The following is an 18,316-nucleotide window of genomic DNA, read 5'->3' as shown; positions in this document are numbered from 1 at the left end:
GAAATTTCCCCCCAATCTGCCCCCTACAGTGTCTATGCAAACTAAAAACCTTCAAACATTTCAAAACAATCATATAGGTGAATATCCCATCACCCTGATATTTGGAGATCCTACAAATTTACATTAATATGTTGCAACACAGAAACAAAAACATTTAGAAAAGTTCCTTTGTGAATATTCCAGCAAACATAGAGCTACTTATAATGATACCCTCTTACTAATTTTTTCTAAGCTGCAACACATCGATTTCCAAGAATCTTCAAATTTCAGATCACAAGTACTACCTACCATGTGACTTTATCACCCCCCCCCCCTGCCTGTAATCAGCAAGAAGGAGCACTCTCTGTTTATTTCTGCTTTTCTAAATTCTGTAAAATCCAACACAAGATTGTTAGCACAAGAAATTTTCAGGATTTTTAATCAGGAAATTTCTCAGCCTTAGTTTGCTGCTATTGTTCAACTGTCCTATTGTAATCTTTCATTTCAACCTTCCAAAATATCCAGTTTATTTGAAAAGACCAGAATATACTTGGCATATTCAATAAATCCTTTCCTGGTTTGTATCATTTTTCGTTTCAGGTGTATGCATGGCACAGTAGCAGTGGGAGTTGCTTGCTTAAATTTCCTTATGGGGAAACAAAAAACTGCCTGCACGCAGAAGAATGTCAGGAAGAGACTATAATGGACCAATGTCTGCTGGTTTTGCATGTACACATTGTACATGATTTCCTATCTGCAGCTTTATATGCTATTTATAGTTCAAGCAAAGTTTTTGGGCCTGATTCTGAATGTATCCTGTAAGACTGCTGCCATAAAGCCAACCACACGAATACCAAAGGAACATCCACCTGAAAACAATCTTAATAGGTTTAGGCCAAAAATACCAGGGGGAAACCAAGGATTTTCTCTCTTTCTAGTTTATTCAGGATGGACTTTCCTTGGTCCACAGAGACGTTACTCTTGGCAGACACAGATCTGTAATGAACAATATCATTAAAGTGGGAGTGTGTTTTCCCCTGAGGACATACCCATTGGGGCATATTTTTGTAAGCTGGAAGTCTATCAAAACCAGCCAGCAAAACAATTTTTCTGCCTTGGGACCTCAATTTAGTCCTGGAGTGATTAACCTCTCATCCTTTTGAGACTCTTCCTTCAATAGTGCTATATTTTCTTCCCTCTAAAATTGCTTTCGGGCTCCATCAGCTTGGCTATAAGAATTTGTGAACTCAATTTTGTGTCCACGAAAGAAACTTATTTGTGATCTATGAAAGCAGAAAAGTTCTCTGACCCCAAGAGTCCTACAGGAATAAAGTAGAAAACCCACACTTCCCAAGAGATGGTTTCTCCTTGTCTTTCAACCCAAGATAACAGCTTTCAAGGAGGAGCAGAAAAATTGAGCTTGTTCAAATGTTTTCTAAATATCTCCAAATAACATGCTGTAATTTATTTGCTTCTGGAAATTCTCTTGAGAGAAGACAACTCAAACGTAATTTAGAAATATGTACAGTTAACTTGTGGTTAATCAAAAACTGACTACAGTTAGATACACAAACACTAATTTGCGAAGTTAGAACAACAGAAATATGAGATACTGGCATGAATCCTTCCACTTCACTGTGCAATGTAATGTTTGAAGTCTTCTGTCATCTATGAAAACTTCCTTAAGTGGGTCTCTGGGCAGCTGGAGGAATGTTCACTTTTAAGTATTCTTTACCACTGTTTATGCCAAGGGCCTGAAGAAAATGTAATTGTAAAAGACCAATGCTCTTTCAGTTTCCTGTTATTATTGCTGTTGCTAATATTAGAATGATTAGTTTGGACTACTCAAAAGAGGCATCAGTCACAGTACACTTCCAAAGCAAATTTTTATCCTGTGAACCACTAGAGATCTATTATGGAACAGAAAAAAGCACACCCACCTGGAATGTACATAGTACCATATCTTGTGATATCCTGCCAAAAGGACAAATGTATTCTTCCAATTTAGCAACTAAATGTTCAAAGGATTCTGAAGCTAATCCAGGGTAGGTTCCATATTCAAGAGCTGTTGCTATTTTTTTTTAAGTGCACACTATATAGAGCAACTCCTTCATTCTATTCCCTTTCCTGTTACAGCTGCTAGAAATAATGACTGCAGAATCCTTTTCAACGAAAGGTCATTTGTGTCAATGGACAGCACACAGAGGATCAGATCACCTGCGGTAATTGCGAATTAATGCTCTACTGCTAATGCATTAACTACACACTATTGATCTACAATTGAATCATACGGGCTGCTGTGAAGTGATTTTTTACTTTAATATTTTTGTGCTTTCATGGCATTTTCCATAATGCATTTTTCCTTTCAACTGGAGTTTTCTATAATTGTATCCATTTTTAATTTCCTACGGTGAGATGACTTCTAAAAATGCATGCCTTTGCCTCAAAAAGCCTTTTAAAAAATCTACCACAGAAAAAGAATTGACTTGGTGGAGCACATACGTGAAAGAAAAGATATGTGAAAAGAGATGAAAGTCTTATTTGTGCAAATCAAAGATTTAGAAAAAAGAGCTCACTTATTTTTTAAAAAATGTTGCACAGGAATGCTATACTTTGTTTGAAAAAATAAGGATTAATTTACTTTTTGCTAAAGTAAAATGAATTTGGAATAATGTATATACAAGGAAGATCAAATCAGTAAGTCCTAAGGGAAATCAACCCAGACTGTTTCCTGGAAGGTCAGATGCTGAAGCTGAAGCTCAAATAATCTGACCACCAAATGAGAAGGGAGCACTCACTGGAGAAGATCCTGATGCTGGGAAAGACAGAAGACAAAAGAAGAAGGGGACGGCAAAAGATGAGATGGCTGAACAGCGTTACTGATGTAATAAACACGAATTTGAGCAGACTTCGGAGGATGGTAGAAGACAGGAGGGCCTGGCGTGACTTTGTCCATGGGGTCGCAAAGAGAAAGATTCGACTGTGCGATTGAACAACAGCATATACAAGGAAATCCAAAGTGCACAATCCTGTGGTTTCTTTCTTTGGGCTAAGACAGTGATAATTTCAATACCTATACAAACTCTTTAAGCTATAGCAATCTTGAAAAAAACACAGCATTAATTACCATTAATTAGGAAAAAAGTAGAAATTAACATTTGGAAAGTGCTAGAGGTTTAGAGTCAGGTTTTGTCTCACTTTCTCCCCTAACTGTACAGTCCTAAACAGAGTTATACCTCCTTCCAATATTTTTCTAACTCTGCATAGATTGGATTGTAAATCCCCAAGAAAATTCTTGCTTAATTAAAATGTTCAATTTGGCTGCCAAACACATTTAAATTTCCTCTGCCTTCCTCTTTCTCTGGTTAAAACAATTTTATTTGGTAACATATGGCAACAAATTATATTTCTTGCATCATTAATAACTTCTTTTATCTATCCCATATATTACTTTCTACCCATCCCTCCCTCCGTTACTTGACCCCTGCCGGTGTTATTTACTTAAAGTACTAATGTTTAAAGGTACTCTTAACTAATAAAAACAAAAAATAATATTCTTCTTTTTCTAAGACTTAATCATTATCAAAAATTGTCCAATGTCCTTTTATTTTCCACTCTTTTTCTACCTATCTTCTGAACTTTTTCCACTCCATCTTAAAAACTTCTAAATCATAGTCTCTTAAAATTCTTGTTAATTTGTCCATTTCACTCCATGTCATAACTTTTACAATCCAATTCCTTTTCTCTGGTATTTTTTCTTGCTTCCACAACTGCGCATATAATGTCCTAGCAGCTGAAAGCAAGTACCAAATTATAGTTCTATCTTCTGTTGGAAATTTTTCCATTTGTAATCCCAACAGAAAAGTCTCTGCAACTTTCATAAATTCATATCCCAAGATCCTAGAAATTTCTTGTTGAATCATCTGCCAATACTTTTTTTCTCTTTCACAAGTCCACCACATATGGTAGAAAGAACCTTCATGTTTTTTTACATTTCCAACATCTGTCTGGCATCTTATTATTCATCTTTGCCAATTTCTTAGGAGTCATATACCATCTATACATCATTTTAAAACAGTTCTCTTTAATACTATGACACGTCGAAAGCTTCATTGAGTTCTTCCACAAATATTCCCAAGTTTCCATCTGTATTTCTTTATTTACATTAATTGCCCACTTAATCATTTGAGATTTCACTACTTCATCTTCCATAGACCATTTTAAAAGTAATTTATATAATTTTGAAATTAATTTTTCGTTGTCTCCAAGCAAAACTTTTTCTATTTCTGTTTGCTCTTTTCTTATTACTTCAGTTTTAATATCATTCTCCACCAAGCTCTTTATTTGTTGCATTTGAAACCAATCATATTTATTATTCAGCTCTTCAGCAGTTTTCAATTCTATTTTGCCACTTTGTATTTTTAATAGTTGATTATATGACAACCACTTTTCTTCACCCGTCTCAGCTGTTATTTTTATCACTTCGACTGGCACTATCCATAACGATTTTCTCTCATCTCCATATTTCTTATATTTCATCCATGTATTTAGCAAGCTGTTTTTTTATATAATGGTGAGAGAAAAAGTCGTCTATCTTTTTTCCTCCATAATACATATAAGCGTGCCAGCCAAATTTATTCCATGACCTCCCAACCCTAAGAGTTTTTTGTTTAACAACATTATCCATTCTTTTATCCATACTAAGCAAACTGCTTCATGATATAATTTTAAATCTGGTACTTGAAATCCGCCTCTCTCTTTTGCATCTTCTTGGTTACATCCAGATTAGATAGCTACAATTACTCTATGCAGGGCTGCCCTTGAGAAGTGACTGGAAACTTCAATTGGTACAGAAAACAACAGCCAGGATATTGACTGCAGTGGGTTGTAGGGACCATATCATACTGGCATTGGCCCACCTACACTGACTTCCAATTCCTAGTCTGACTTAAGACTTCCAAGTCCTAGTCTTAACCTTCAAAGCCCTGTATGGTTTGGAACCAATATCTCTGAAGAACCGCCTAGTCCTTTAGGTACCTGCTGGATGTACAACTGTTATGGTCACCTTCAGTGGCCTTTGAATGGTCTCACCTTCTGAAATTAGGCAGGTGGCAACCATTCTCAGGCATGGCACCAAAGCTCTGGACCTCTTCCCCTGGAAGATTCATCTGTCTCCTTCTGTTGTTGTCTTCTACCAGCGGGTGAAGATTTTTTTTTGTTTCATTTGGCACTCCCTCAATGATCCCTCCTTCCTAACCAATATTTCTGTGTTTTGTACTATTTTAACTTTTTATGTATTTTAACTCTGTTTTAAAACCTTTTTAAAAAGTTATATTGATGATATATGTTTGGGAAGGGGTTTGATTTTAGTGGTTTTATGGTGTAATTTTATCACGTATATTTTTGGCTGCCTTGGTGGCCCTTATAAGGGCAGAAAGGCGAAATATACATTTTGTAAATAGAATAAAAAATAAACCTTTTATCAACATTATTTGACAAGAGATTTAGTCCAAAGTAAGTGCTTAGTCCAAAGTAAGTGCTCATTTGCTAGCAGTGGCTGAACTAAGCACCTGCTTAACTCTCCTTAAAAACAATGCGGCATACTAGTGCCTCACTTTATGTGCCCCAATATTCGGATGTTCAGGTTCTCCATAAGCTTTGTTCTGCCAGTGTCCCTAAAATGAATCGCAGCTCCCATTCATATACGAAGTGTACAAAGAACACTGCCTCTCTTCAGGTGACATGAGTAGGATGGCAACAATCTGCAGAGAGGGAGTGGGAATGAATACATTAGGACAATATCCTGTCCATGTTCAGTCACGAGAATTTCAGCACAGTACCTATGTGTGTATGAATGTATGCTCACAGGCTTTCTTTGAAATGGCAACGTCCACAGATTTGGGAATGGAATCTCTGTAGACTCAAACTCATAAGAACATAAGAGAAGCCATACAAGATCAGGCTAATGGCCCATCCAGTCCAACACTCTGTGTCACACAGTGGTCAAAAAACTCTGAGCTCAAGTTCCACAGTTTACAGGTGGGGGTGGGGTTAGGATTACATCACATATATATGTCATCAGAAGAGGACTATTGTGTATTATATAAAGTATAAAAGCCAAGGTGCACATGTCAAAGTTTTGAAAGATGTCCTATTAAACATTTTTCATTATTCACTGAGTTCTTTGAAATTCATAATATACCTTTCTCAAAGGACTCAGAGATATTTAAGGCAGTGGGGTTAATTTGTCATGTTAGGATCTAGGAGACCCAAGTTCAAATCCCCTCTCTGCCAGGAAAGCTTGCTCAACCTAACCTCCCTCATGGGGTGGTTGTAAGGATAAAACAGAGAAGAATTGAAGCTGCTTTGAGCTCCCACTGGGTACATAGGCAGGGAATAAATGAAGAAGAAAGCAAATACGTAAATATTTTAAACCAGGAATCAAAACAAAACTAAAATATTTAAAACCAATAAATAACAATAACAATACTAAAACTACTAAATAACAATAGAACATCAACAAAACAAGATTAAAAACAGCAAGCCAATTTGCAGAGAGACAAAGATATTGGCCTCAGATCAGGAAACAACTCTAGTAGATAGAGAAACTTGGCCTCAAGTCTTTCAAGTCTCAAATGTGTGGGACCTAGCTGAACAGCCAAAACTGTCATCTGGCACTTGAATATCCAGAAAATTCTGCTAACTGACATTGACTAGAGGGCAAGAGTCTATCCCGCATCACCATGTTTCTGGTGTGTTGTGTCACATGACCCCTCTCTCCAGCCAGCCAGCTTTATGCTTCCTATTGTTGCTGGGCTTCTGGCAACTGAAACTGCCAACTGACATCAACTTTGGGTCCCTCCTTTCCATCAGCCTGTCCTGAGCTGCTGGGAACTGGCCCACTCATTGCCTGTGGTGTAGGACTGCTCCATAGGTCAGGAGAGAGAGGAAGGGTCTCACCAGATCCAGGGGTTATTGCTATGAGGGTGATGGTTGGTCATCACAGTTTCCTCCAGATGCAGGGTTCAGCAGAGCAATAAGTTTGTGCATCCAGCACATCTGATTACTCTGCAATTCCCATTCCCTATGAATGCAGGATAACAAAGCTTATACTGAAGTTATCAGAATGGCTGCAGGAATGTCATCTCTGGGGCTGAGCCCTGACTCTTTGTACAGGCCCTTTCTCTCTGTGTGATTCTGTCGCATTTGAACATTCATCATTACACTCAGAAACCAGCTGACAAAAGGAGTAATAATGAACCTGCTCACCTATCTAATCATTCTGCCTAACTGTACATTAATAAACTAATCAAGACATCAATTTCTGAAGCTGAATCAAAGTCCTAACGCAAGTTGGTACAAATGGAAGCAGCGCTGCAATATATTTCAGCTAATATAACATTTTAATGGAAATCCTTAGAGGCCCAGTGACAAATTGTAGGAAGTTATATACTCCTTTGGTCTAGGTTCAGTTCTAATTAGCAGTCATAAATGAAATCAATGGAATATTCCCTTGTTGATCACACTTTTCTGCAGATATAAATACTGCTCCAGATTCAGGATGGCAAAAATGAAAAAGAAAAGCTTCTTAGAATAGAAATGAAATCTCATCCATTACTCTTTTTAAATAAAAAAAAATTAAACAGGTGAAGACTGTGGAAACCCATGTGCTACTGCACAAAAAATAATTTTATTTCTGGCAAGGGAATTATATGAATGTCTGTTGCATTCCAGTGTATAGAGCCAAGGAGAGGCAGAATGCCAGGCTTGAAGCAGATACTTCAGTTAAAATGATGCTACACCATGGAACACACTTGGACCACTGATAGGGATACCAGCCTCCAGGTGAGACCTGGGGATCCCCTGAAATTACAGCTCATCTCCAAACTACAGGGATCAGTTCCCCTGGAGAAAATGGATGCTTTGAAGGGTAGACTCTAAGGCACTGTAGCCCACTGAGGTCCCTCTCCTCCCCAGGTTCTACTGCCTAATCTCCAGAAGTTTCCCAACCTGGATCTTTCAACCCTACCCTTCATCCCCCTCTGGAGGCCAGGGGGAACTGAAGGCTGAAACCACTAAAGGACTACTTCCTTAACACCAAATCTATATTCCATTTGCTGGAGCAGTAATATTGTCAAAGACCACTGATATATCTAACAGGATTAACAGGGATGAATGACTCTGCTCTGTCTAACTTTAAACAAAGATCACCCACCAGTGCAACAAAAGCTGTTTTGGTTCCAAACCAAGTCCTGAAGCCAGACTGTAATGGTTCAAGGGCTGGTGTGTTATCCAAAAAGCCCTAGAGCTGCTCTACCATCACTTAGTCTAACCATCCCCTGTAAAAATAAACTGGCAACTGAACTATAATTGCCCGCCTCATCATTAGCTAATACATGCTTTAAAAACAAAGGTGTAATAACTGCCTCCTTCAAAGATCTAGGAAGAGCCCATCAGCTAGTGAGGCATTACCAGTTTTAACCAATGGTTCCAATTCCAGAATGATTTCAGAATCCAGGGTGAGCTTCTAAAAGAAGTCAGCTACTCCAGTGGTCAAGAAGAACACAAGTGATGGCTTTCACACTTCTGAGGACCCTGTCAGCATCCATAGGCAAAAGCAAAAGGACAAGCAGATGCTTCTGATCTACTCTCAAGTTGGCCTCCAACTCAGAATGGATGAGAGAGATTTTATATACAAAGAAGTGGCCTTTATAGTATGCTCTAGTTAATCCTGAGTCTTCCACCAAAATCATTCTTAGTTGTCTCCCAGTATGGTTCATACTTTCCAGCTCCCTCACAAGTCGCAGAGCCAGAAGGCTACCAGAGCATGGGAAATGACATGAAGAACTGATCCTGTCCATGGTGCCTCCACAGAACTGGAGAGACTCTGAAATGTTTGTCACCTGGGTCCTTTGTACTCAGGGTGGGTAAACATTTCAGAATTAAATTATGTATGGACCTTATATTAATTCATGAGTCCCTTGAAAAATAGAAATGTTTGCCAGTAGAAAAGAGCAAGAGTCCAGTAGCACTTTAAAGACTAACAAAACTTGTGGCAGGCTTCTGTGAGTCACTGCTCACTACTTTAGATCACAAAAGCTCACACCCTACCACAAATTTTGTTAGTCTTTAAGGTACTGCTGGAATTCATTCTTTTCTGCTGCTACAGACAGATTAACACAGCTACCCATCCTGATATATCACAATGGTTACGTCAGTTTGCAACTTAATATGTAGTTTAAGTTTTCCCGTGACTCCAGATGTTCATGCATTACAACTAGGGCTTGGTAAAGTCACAGTCTGAAACTGGGGATCATGTCTAGAATGAGAAAGAAACCTACAGTCCTAAAGCTATAAACAACTTCCAATTTCCTTTTTTAGAACCACAGACATAAGATGAACGCATCTGAAATAGAAAGATGCATGCACATGAGCGCACTTTCAATTTCTTCTCTCATCTGTGAGCTGATAGGTTCAGTTCAAGATGCTCATGATTATCTTTACAACCTTTCATGATCTGGGGATCCACATACTCAGAGGACTGTCTTTCCTGCTATAGACTTGTGCACCTGCCATCAATTTCTGTTAATAATGCTACCTTCTTGGCAAGTCTGGCTGACAATTCACTAGAATCTGGCCATTCTCAACTACTGCTACTTGCTAATGGAACAGTCTGGCAGAAACAGAGTGCTGGGACCCCAGTGAAGCTGTGTGCTATAGGACTTCAGGGATCTTTTTATTAAGCTGAAATTGTATTCCTGGTCAATCAGGACTATTTCCCATCTTGGAGATTTGTATGAATTGGCTGTTGATGAAGATTTTAAGCTTGTGGTAAAACCTGGGTTGTGTTTTAATTTCAAAGTGTGCATTTATTATTTTACAACAGTACTAAGGGCTGCTGTTCTTTGGGAAGGGCTGGACAAAAATATTTTGAATGAATTGATGAAATATATTTTGTATGATTTATAGAAAGCAACAAGATTCATGCCTGTGGACAGCTAGCTATCCATCCTCAAGAGGAGAGATGATCCAACCCATTGTCTTCTGGGTGGCCATATGATCTCTCTTAAGAAACACAGGATTGGTGCAGTAACTACTAGTCCTTCTCTAAAGACATGTAATAACTGAGAATGATGGCCTGGATGTCCTCAAGGGATAAAAAAAAGTCTACTACTATCCACATTCCAACTTCTCATGCTACATCATCAGCCGATGTAACTGACCATACTATCTCTGATAAAGAGCAAACATATTATTTATGGGAAACTGATGACAATTTGTAGTTCCATAGGTTTTAGTCCTTGGAGGAAGGGCTGAAACCCTGACCTCAAAACAAAACAAATCAAATAAACAAAAAGCAGAGGCAGACAAGAGTTAACTGGATTGCAAACACTATAAAATCATCAAATGATAAACTCCACTCCAAAGATGTATAGGAGATATCATAATATCACTGTTGCACCAGGTAGCAAAAGAGAATTTCAGTTTGTATAACAAAGAAAACTGTTTTAATGGGGGAAAAAAATCTTAATTTTGGAAGTGAAATGCAGCTACAGAGAATGGATTAATCTGATTTGCAACTCTTGCTCCTTTATGCAAAAAAAATAAAATAAAATATCCGCAGTGTAAACTAGCATATCAATATGAAAGATTATAGTGTAACTCTCATCTTCATGAGCTAACTTTCTATCTACAGGGATACTTACTTCCTTACCTATCAAAATGGAAATATAATGATTCTTAAAATGCAGTCCTTCACTGCATGTTAAAATGGTACCTTTCATGAAGAGCTGTATGATACACAAATGCTGCACACGGTAGTATATGAGATCATGGTTGCCAAAACAGACTAACAAAGGATTTAACATAAATCCTGGATTGTCCTTTAACATAAATTCCTGGATTATACTAAATTACACCCAATTTCCATCAATTAACCTTTCAAATGATACTTTGACCTCACCAAATGACAATTTCACAACTATTACTCATCAGATAAAAATGTAGTGTCTTTTACAACAATGATTGATATTCAGGTTATTCAATACAAGATATTCTGGCCATCCCTGTTATTATTTAACGTGACAACTTTCCATGCCACATTCACCTAGAATTTCCATTCAAGGGGTTCTTGGTCAACATAACTGACATGTTTATTTTGATAAAGTGGTCTGCTGAGATTTCATGTGCAAATATTATCAGTACAAAACCCACAAGTTTAAAGGAGAAAGTTTCTCTTCTCAGAAAGATCCTATAAAACTTTATTTGTTCATGCTGTTTTCTTGCTTTTTGCTGTCCCTCCTGGCATTGATGCCATTTAATTTTTTTGTTCTTATTACTGGGTACCAAATCTAAGGAACTGGGAATCATATAGTCCTGTGTTTCCCAATCTGTAGATCAGGGGAAAGCCTCTGAAACTGGATAGTGGGCCAGCTCTCCCTAGTGGCCACCTCTGCCCTATTCATTGCTCTCTTTTGTATTTTGGAAACCAAGATCTGGCCCTGGAAACAGTATATTCCATGTCATATATCAGGAATTTTTTTCCCCATTGCATATATATGTCGATCAAGTAAAACATGCCCTGATGGTTACTAGCATGAGTTTCTTTGAAATTTAGGGGGCATTAGAGGTAGAAGGAGAAGGCGGTCAAAGGTTGGAATGAAAATCTCCATATGCAAAGGTTGTGTATGAGAGAATGCTATTTTCTTGGAGTTCGTAGTGGGGGAAACTGCATCTTATGTGCAATGTTAGTTTCTAAAAAAAATAAATAAATCCCCATCTGGTTAGCTTCTGTGGAAAATAGATTGCTGAACTAGATGGGTGCCAAGATCATAGTTTGTATAAAGTGCCAAAAAATCTTCAGCCAGTCCTGGATGGGTCATCATACCAAATAAATTTGGACTTGTGGGTCACCATATCAAAAAGGCTGGGAACAGTTGATACAGCTCACATGATGATATCATGGTTCCACTTAGCATTATCAGATTTGGCTGTGTGATAATATCATGAACCAAAACCTGGTAAGAGAAGAGCTACTTTGCCATCATTTGGAATGGGGAATATTTCTGCTCCCTTTTGCAAGCCCCACAAATTAACGCTGAAATGGGAGTGGGATTCTGTTTCACTGCTAGTTTATTAAGAACTACAATTTTCTGCGATACTTTTCTCTCCATTTTGGTCCAGCTTTATTCATAATGACTGTGCTCCAGGAACTGGTGAAAGGGATCAGGAAAATATATACTGGGCTTTCCCCTCTTCCTGCTTCAAGGTAAAATGCTTAGTTTTATGGTAAAGCATGCTTGTCATAAACACACAATTTTTGAAAGTGCAAAAACAATACCTGTAAAACAGAAGCACCACTGTGAAGAAACTGCAGGCCACTTTCAGCTGACTCAATTCCTCCTGTTGCTAGAATGGGAAACCCTGGAATAGCAGAAGCTATAGCAGAAACAGCTCGTAGGGCAATGGGTCTGATGGCATTTCCTGTACAAAATAAACAGAGAGTGTTACTTGGGAAGGGATGCTTAAGTCTTCTCCCATGCCTCTCCCCAATTTTGGAAAAGCCTATTTGTTATACCCTCTTTGTATTGAAACTTTCCCACAAGATCTCCTTTAGCAGCATAGTCTTCCCATGATGTCTTACACTCAAATAAGGTCGGCAGCTAACCCCCTCTCCATTTTTCTGTCTGAATTTGTGACTGTGATTAGGGTTGCCACTGCCAGCTTCATACCTGGGAAATACATGGAGATTTTGGGATGGAGTCTGATGAGGGTGTGATTTGGGAAGGGAAAGGACTTTGATGGGTATAATGCCATAGAATCCACTTTCCAAAGTGGTATTATCTCCAGGGGATATGACAATCCTAATTATGATGGCTTTTTTTTTGGGGGGGGGGGGGGAGAAAAAACAAAAATGTTTTAACTGCAACAAGTTTGCTTAGTACATATTCTTGAACTGCCCAAACCCCGCCCCGCCAGTCTTTTTTAGGATGTTCTGTACTTTGGTTAGGCTTATTGTAAATTTAACAAAAACACTGTATGATGTGTATTGTACAAGTTTAAACCACTGAGGAAAAACACACGGCCGAAATGCATTTGGTTTGGTTTACATAAATGTTATGCTATTTCTAATTGTACCCAGTCATAGGAAAGGTGCTTGTAAATGTGTGACAAGCCCATGTATACAAATAAGATTTTACTAAAAAGGTTACACCAGGGGAAGGTCCCTCTAGGTAATTTGGTTAACGTTGCTGGGATATAATTTTATCTTTTTTTGTAATTGAAATTTATATTTCTATATAAAACTTTTAATTTTTTTCTCTACCCACTCCAGCTTTTTTTTTGTTACCTACATGACCAAAAGCAACAACATTGTGTGCTGCAATGGCACCCCACCCCAGCCTGTATTTCTATAGCAGGAGACATGGCCCTCCTTAAGAGTGGACCACTTTCAGCAATCACACTAACCAGTGTCAGCTTAATTAAATAATAATTTCACACAAGGAATGCATTGAATCAGTATCTCCTGTACCACCAATGCTTTTGGTTTCACATGGCCTTGCAAACAAATAGCATTCAATAACTTTCATGACCTCATATTCATGAAACCAAAGGTGGGATAAGGCAGCCAGATAGAGCAGGCTGTTCAAGTCAACTGACCCAGAAGCTTGCTTTATGTGTTTAAACAGCTTTACTCCACATTGCATTTACCCAGAGACTTCATCCCATCCGTGAAACTCTGAAGTCAAAATCCAGCAGATGTACAAATGCACAAAACATTCAACAGCAATTTGGAGGAAAAGCCTTTCTCAGGCAGGCAAGCAGCCTACCAAACTCCGCCTCTCCTCTGCACTACAAAAGACTTATTGTGCCATCTTGGCATAGCAAATAAGCAGTATGGCCACACTAAGGTGACTCCCATATTGGAGGACATTAAACTGCAGTTTTTAAAGCTGAAATCTGTTTGCTGATATGGTTTTTCAATAGAACATGGAAAAATCTGTTGTGTTGTCATTTTTTGAAAGATGTTTCTTCTGTGCTTATTGCCTGTAGCAAAATGTCACCTCCCTCTAACAACCCACCATTTTTTACAGTCAACATTGGTCTTTATAAACAGGATGTCTGACAAGCCTATCCCATCAATGCTGGTTGCTACTGAATCAGCATCCAAATACACAGGCAAACTGTCTCTGTTGACATCTGCTCCTGATTCAGCATATGAATTATCCTCTAGGGTTATGCCACCTTCAGCTGCTTCAGCACAGATTCCTCCTCATTATTTACCTATTCTGGCATTTCTTCCATCTTCAACACTGAACTTGCATCCCACCAACATCTGCTCCAGAACCAGCATTCAAGCTGCCTGATAGGTGTGCTGTAACAGCACATGTCTTCAAGGGACAGAGAACCATCTGAGTTAGTTACTAGGAATGCTGAGATAATTTACTAGGCATAGGCATGATGGTGCAGTGAAATTACACCTCACATAGTCAAAGTAGCTACTGAAGCCAAAGAGGAAGAAAAATGCCATTTAATTAAGCACTTAACTCTAAGCTGCAGGGGGAAAAACTGCCGCGATAGAGTTCTTCAGGAACACTAGAAGACATTTGACCAAAGTTGGGGATTTTTATAAAAAGACCTTAAAATGCTTAAGTAAAGATCATAGCAAAACAGAACATCACAATGAGAAAAGAGAGGGGACAAAGAACTCCAATTGGGCATTAATGGATAGCTTGATATTTACAGTTCACTTTGCAAAATCAATCTTAATGAGACTAAGAGGAACACACAGAGTTCTGTTAAAGTTATATTGGCAGGACCTTGCTCTTTCACATTCCGAGTACAGCTTTTAAGTCTATAGTCCAATCATGAAAAATGACTAAACCAGAATCATGATATTCTGGATATAAGACACTCCCCTCCAACTGTGCAAGACAAAAACCTCTCAATCTTTTAAAAGTAAGCTGTACATTTAAAAACCAGTGATTTAGGCATTATGGAGACGTGGCAAGCTGCATCTCTTGCATATATATCTTGTGACATCTCAAAAAGGAAATGTGAAGCATGACATCATTCCATTCAGTATTCCAATTCACTGGTTGTTGTATGAAGGAGTGGAGAAATACGGGATGTGTCAATGCCTGCCATACATTTAATGTATTAAATACTACCAGAGATAAATGCTGGAAAAACATTATTACATTTAGCATCACATGGAATAAACTTGGAAGATGATGACAAGCTAAGTCTCATTCTAGATTTGCAAAGAAAAAAGGTAAGCAATGGCCAAAGAAATAATAATAAACACATGAGAATTTCTTCTCAGAATAGCAAAACCTATAGAATAAAATACCTAATTAAGCAGAACACCCATCCAGACCCTGCTCTTCAAGCTTTCTAGATCTGGAACTCACTTTAATTCCCAGACCACAGCATGCCTGCAAGCATGCGACAAGGAGTAACAACATCATGGAGGGGAGTCATGTGACAGGAAACAGGGGATCCATGGATCCTTAACCTGCCTGTGTTAAAAAAAAAAGGAATTATCTCCTTTGCCTCACTTTTCTTCTGCTCCTCTAAGTGTGCATGTAAGGAGATTACACGGATCAACATCTTACTCTCTACACATGAGCACATGCAGCAGGTTCCAAAACGGAACAACAACCAAAAAACTCTAAAGGGAATTGTTAAGTTAGCATGTGGGGCTCTGCCACCAACCTGAGGTCTCAACCCATAGACTGAAGACCACTGAGTTAGGAGATAGATTCCTGGCAGACAAATCTAAGCTGATATCCCAAGATATATCAGATGTCAAATGATAGTAGCATTGCCAGCCTCCAGGTGGGGCATAGAGATCTCCAGCTGGCAGAGATCAGATCCCCTAAGGGTTGCCAATCCCCAGATGGGGACCAGAAGATAACTGTGTACTGAATGTAAACTGACTTTTGGCACAGTTATCTCCAAGTCCTCAACCTCACCGTGTTCCTATCTCTTATTTGCAATTCCCAGGTGGAGGCAGGGGATTCCCCAGTTTGGAGGCCCTCCCCCCTGTTTCAGGATCATCAGAAAGTGGGGGGGGGGCGTGAGGAAAATGTCTGCTGGTCACTCCATTATTCCCTATGGAGACCAATTCCCATAGGGTATAATAGAGAATTGATTCACGGGTATCTGGGGCTCGGGGGGGGGGGTGTTGTTTGAGGTAGAGGCACCAAATTTTCAGTATAGCATCCAGTGCCTCTCCTCAAAACACCCTCCAAGTTTTGAAAAGATTGGACTAGAAGGTCCAATTCTATTAGCCCCCAAAGAATGTATCCCTATCCTTCATTATTCCAAATAGAGGGAAAGCATTTAAAAGGGCTGTGGTCCCTTTAAATGTGATGGTCAGAATTCCCTTTAGAGTTCAATTGTTCTTGTCACACTCTTGTTCCAGGCTCCACCCCCAAAGTCCCCAGATATTTCTTGAGTTGGACCTGGCAACCTTAGATTCCCTGGAGAAAATGGCTGCTTGAAAGGGTGGAGTCTATAGTATTGTACTATAGTATTGCCCTCTCCAGGATCCACCTCCAGTCTCCAGGTATTTTTCAACACAGACCTGGCAACTCTAAATGGTGAAATTTTACAAAGCTTGTTTTGATTATCCAGGGGCCCTGTACATCAGGTAAATGGAAGCTAGCCCAGACATAAATGAGGCGAGATTGCAAAGTAAAAGATGTTTCATATGCTGGGTGAACAAACAACTCATATGTCCTTTTGTGTGTGTGTGTGTGTTAAATCATGATCAGAATCGTCTTTGAGATATGTCAGGATTGTACCTAGTCTATTCCTACAAAAGCTTTGAAAAGTATGGTAAGTCCATATGGCAAGAACATTCAAATAACCATTCATCCTGGAACACACACACACAAATATAGTCACAGTAGTACTAGAATAAAAGTCCCAAAAGAACCTATCCCCCTTTGAAAGCACCTAATGTCATGTACTACAATTTATGTTTTGTATTTGACAGTTACTCTTTGTTTATGGGCTCAGTCTCTGAAAGGCAAACTGGAGAATTTGCTGAGCAGGCAAAGCAACTATTGAGTGATGCAAACAAAACCTCAAGCTCTCTGAAAATAAGAATTTGCATCAAAGAGGTACACGTTTTGTACTAAATAAACATGAACAGAAGTTATGGAAAAGCTATTGGTATAACACAAGATGGATTAATAATATTTGTTGCACTTTTGTTAACAATAAACAGAGCTGAAGCTAACTCAGCCTGACTTCCCTTTTGCTTCATTCCCTCCCATTGATTTTAACATCCCCCAGTGAGCCACACATCTACCTACAGAAATAGCTGCTTGTTCAGAATTATAGTCATGCAGTTACCAAACAAGTTGTTACACCAGGATGGTGCCATGCAGTAGTAGGCGGTCCTCCCTCCAATATTTCTTCTTACATTTTCCACAGACAAGCACACATAAATGTTTCCTTCTTTAATAAGAAGTATTAGAGTTGCCATTTCCCAGTTGGGAGTGAGGGATCCCCTAGTTTTATGGGCTTTTGCCCACCACTGGCTAGGGCAGCAGGAGGAAACCCCACCCCCTAACAGTGCCACTGATGGAAATAAACGTGGTGGGCTGATGTCACACAGAAGTGATTTGAGGCTGACTTTTACCCCAAAACAAGAGCATCGCAGCAGCACTCAGCCCGACTCCCAGGAAATTCCCTCCCACTCCTACCCCCTGCCAGCACGGCATTTATATCTGGCAATCCTAGAAAAATAATATTTTATTTCTCCACTACCCTAACTTTAAAAAGTCTGCATTTCACTCCTTTTAATTGCATAGTTTATTTTAAATAAAATGTTAAAAGCCATTCTTAATTGACAAGAACTTAGGGAAATACTTTACACTACTCATAAGGCTGTGCAAGAGCACTTGTCTTGTAAGAACACTGTAGCTACCACACTCTTGAGAATTTTTCAGATGCAAGTTTGAATCTCTCTTGAAAATATATACCCCTTTGACAAGGAGGGAACTGTGTACACTCCAAATAGATCACTGTGAAATGTCCAAGACTCAGTTGAAAAAGGAAACATCCCCCCCCCCCCCCAGAGCCCAGAATGCCCATAGTCTCTTCAAAACAAGGGTTCAAGGATTGAGCAAATATCCCATGCAACCAGGTTTTTGTTTTCCCCAAGGTAACAGGAATGCATACACACAAAAAAAAGAAAAGCTCACACACAACTATACATTCATAGAAGGCATTCCTGTCTTCTTAATACCTCAATGAAGAAAAGCAACAAACAGGAGTAAGAGGTTTGAATGTCACCAGGGAGAAAACGGTATAACACAAA

At 38.9% G+C, this 18,316-nt stretch overlaps 1 protein-coding gene across 4 annotated transcripts in view; it reads right to left on the bottom strand.

The window, feature by feature from the left end:
• DPYD (dihydropyrimidine dehydrogenase) overlaps nt 1-18,316 on the bottom strand; it is an 833,908-nt gene that overhangs the window by 111,631 nt on the left and 703,961 nt on the right. For all 4 annotated transcript variants that reach the window (XM_060232210.1, XM_060232211.1, XM_060232213.1 and 1 more), the window contains one exon: nt 12,320-12,462. In XM_060232210.1, the coding sequence (XP_060088193.1) occupies nt 12,320-12,462 (143 nt within the window). The remainder of the gene's footprint in view (nt 1-12,319; nt 12,463-18,316) is intronic.

The sequence above is a fragment of the Heteronotia binoei genome, chromosome 2, assembly GCF_032191835.1.
Source record: "Heteronotia binoei isolate CCM8104 ecotype False Entrance Well chromosome 2, APGP_CSIRO_Hbin_v1, whole genome shotgun sequence".
In the NCBI taxonomy this organism is placed as follows: domain Eukaryota; kingdom Metazoa; phylum Chordata; class Lepidosauria; order Squamata; family Gekkonidae; genus Heteronotia; species Heteronotia binoei.
Note: the sequence above shows the minus strand (reverse complement) of the source record. Positions and strands in the feature narration are given on the sequence as shown.